The sequence below is a fragment of the Limulus polyphemus genome, unplaced genomic scaffold (assembly GCF_000517525.1).
Source record: "Limulus polyphemus unplaced genomic scaffold, Limulus_polyphemus-2.1.2 Scaffold113, whole genome shotgun sequence".
Lineage (NCBI taxonomy): Eukaryota > Metazoa > Arthropoda > Merostomata > Xiphosura > Limulidae > Limulus > Limulus polyphemus.
In genome coordinates, this window is record NW_013665723.1 from 201648 (window position 1) to 204868 (window position 3221).

General features: G+C 29.7%; 1 protein-coding gene across 1 annotated transcript in view; it reads left to right on the forward strand.

The window, feature by feature from the left end:
• Nucleotides 1-982: 982 nt before the first annotated feature.
• Nucleotides 983-3221, forward strand: part of LOC106471557 — a 21134-nt gene continuing 18895 nt past the window's right edge. The window contains exon 1 of the mRNA XM_013932164.2: nucleotides 983-1155. Coding sequence (XP_013787618.1) covers nucleotides 1110-1155 — 46 coding nt within the window. The 5' untranslated portion in view covers nucleotides 983-1109. The remainder of the gene's footprint in view (nucleotides 1156-3221) is intronic.

The following is a 3221-nucleotide window of genomic DNA, read 5'->3' on the forward strand; positions in this document are numbered from 1 at the left end:
AATATTGAATGTAAAATATAAATAAAGTATAGAAAGATTCAATGTTTCAGTAGAAGCTGTATATAAAAAATGAAAAGGGTACATTAAACTGGCACTGATAATAATAGAAGAGGTCTAAAGAGAAAAACGAAACTCTTGAAAAGTGGTAGTAATTATCTCAGACTATTTTCCGTAGGAATTAATAGAAGGTCGAGTAAAGATCGTGCCAACGACCTTGCTGTAGATACAGACGTGAATGCTACCTCGAGAATAGTAAAATACACATTAGCATGAAATACTCTCAGTGAACGTGTTGCTGCTCGAAAACCACTGCTGAGAAAAGGTAACCAAACCAAGCGGATGAAATGGGTATCGGACCACAAACTATGGAATGAATAAAGCTAGAAGCATGTGCTCTTTACAGCTGTAGTTCGAACTGTTCAACTACAATCGAAGACAGTTTGATGGCATCATAGTTGTTATTTATTAGAATTTCAAATGGTTTGAAAGTAAAACTGAGCTAAATGATAATTTAAATTTAGTAATTTAATTGTACTTTGGATTTAGTAGTTAAGTAAAAGCCGATATATAGTCAGTTTATGATATTTCCTAACAAGATTGATACACTCAGTTTTCTTTTATACAAATATGTTTTAATATACAAACAATAATACAATTTACAATAACAGTTATTACAAATAGTTATTAGAAACAATGTGTTTTATATACAAAAGTTTTACAAACTTACAAGCAATATAAATATAAATTCTAGTCTGTTGTTAACGAATTATTAAAATGCGTTAGTTTTAGTATCGTAAAACTCTATGATTGTGTAAGTTGTTCATCATCAGTTTTATTTGATATTTCTATTTAGGGTTGCAGCTTAAGATATATGTTTAATGTGGAGTCAGAGTAAATTGTAATTGAAGATTTTTCTAATCATCAAGAAATTGTTTTATTTATAAATGTTTTTAACGCCCCCTTTTATTCACAGAGCTCTAGTGGATGACCTCTAAAGCACGTACTGATAAAGGGCTATTACCTGTATCTCGGTGCCAGGAATTGAAAAATTAAGTGTAAAATATTTGAATTTTTTTTGTGTTTCGAAAACACATTTATTAAGTTTCGAAATGCAATCCAGTTTTGTTTTCAGAAGAATTTTACCTTCTGCTGTTCGTAAGTTCGTTTATAAATGTACCACAGAAAATATAACATTTTATTTTCGAAATGTGAGAAGTTGAATCCAATCTCTTATGCTGTTTCTAAACCTTTGGCTCTAACTAAGAAATTTGCTTTACTAAATTTAATGTAACGTAGACTTTACTTTTAGTATTATCTAAATGACTTCAGTAATATTGTAGTTAATATGATTCTCTATAGATTAACATCATTGTAAGTTGTTATAGTAGTTCAGCCAGTGTAACTTGCACTTGCAACAGTAACACTAACAGTGCTGTAAATTGTAATTATCGTACACTGATACTGCTAGTGCTACAAAATTACATATACTACTAATGACACTGTAAATTGGTCATTTCAATAAATACGTGTCTATCAACCTATTTATATATTTAATCATTCTTTTATCGTTTAACTGTACTGTAAAGTAGGTCTAACAACGTAGTAATACTCATAGTACTAATTGTTGCCTATTATTTTTGTCATTATAAACATAAATTGTTGATACTCATACTCTGAATATAACATTATTTATAATAATAATACTAGCTATTAATTTCTTCAGTTTTAATTGTTATACAGAATGAGCCCAATTTAAAATGATTTCAGATATTTAGCTTGTGAGGTAGATTACCTCACAAACTAATTCAAAGTAATTGCAGCTAAAGTGTTAGACTATATTAATTTACTATTGTAATTTAGATTAACAATTTAACCATAGTGTGATGTACCTACCTGATGATTTGTTTAAAGTACTGAAGTTTATGATATGATCACTTTGTTAACTCTTCCAAAGTCTACAGTCTATCGAGTCTGTCTCATTTGCTTAAAAAAATCCAACCTTTTTGACCTGTTACATGTTTATTGAATAAATTACACTTAAGAGAAATATAGCATGAAACTGTTCAATAGTTGTATAAATTATAACTGTAGAAGAATATAAGTTATAACCAACTTTGATATCTTAGTACTATGGAAGGAACTCTGAAATAAATTTTTTTTTATTTAAGATTATCGTTATACATGTGATCTGTAATACTGAAAAGGGAAATGTCAAACATGTTCTAGTACACAACCAGTGAAATTAACATATCTTTATTACTAATAGTGGTGCAATTTTCTGTTGGAATGTTATAATCGATATTGTACTTTGAATAATGCCAGTTATATTTTGAATGAAAATATATGTATGAAAGTTGAATTTTACATCATGCCTGAAATTTATATATGTATCCTCAAAATAAGAACATGAGTTAGAAAAAAAAAAAAAAAGTATCAAAAGGTCATTTTACTCATTAAGATCACCAAAGATCACAACAAATTAAATATAACCTTTCACATTCACTTACAAATCCAACAAAAGTTTACAAAAGGTAAAAACTCTGTCCCGGTTGACACCTGGCTAAAGCTTAGTGTCCTGGACCCGGTATTCAATCAAATTTTATTACCCGTACATCCTTATTAAAAAGTGATAAATTCAATTTAAAATGCCTATAAATAGCATTAAGAAATGTGTGTTCCTATTTTTTTAAATACAGCTAGTTACTCAGCTTTTATTACTTTTATTATGATTTTATGCAGTGAACATTTTTACCCACCTTACTTCATAGCCTAGTATGTATATACAACTCAAGCTGGTTCAAATGGTTGTGTGGTTTTACTATTAGAGGAGTATAACTGAACCTCTTGTGCATCAGTTCAAGCCAAACAATATTTCATGTGGCATATGTGTAATACATGAATGCTTATGGTGTATTTAAGTGTTTTACACTCACTAAAAAGAAACCTATCATTCTATAGGTATTTGGAGAACTTGTGGCATTTCACCACAATTTAATTCTTTGTAGTGTAAGCTGACACTGGGCAGCTGGTATACAATTGAATAGAGTTGTTTAACAACAAGTAAATACTTGGAATGATCTATTCTTTCATTGGGGGTGTGGCTTGAGCCAGACTAGTTTTGGAGAATTCCACTCCTCATCAGTAACCCAGGACACTACCATCAATGAAATAACAGACCAAACCAAACCTTTATAGTAGTGAGGTATCGAAAATCGAAATGG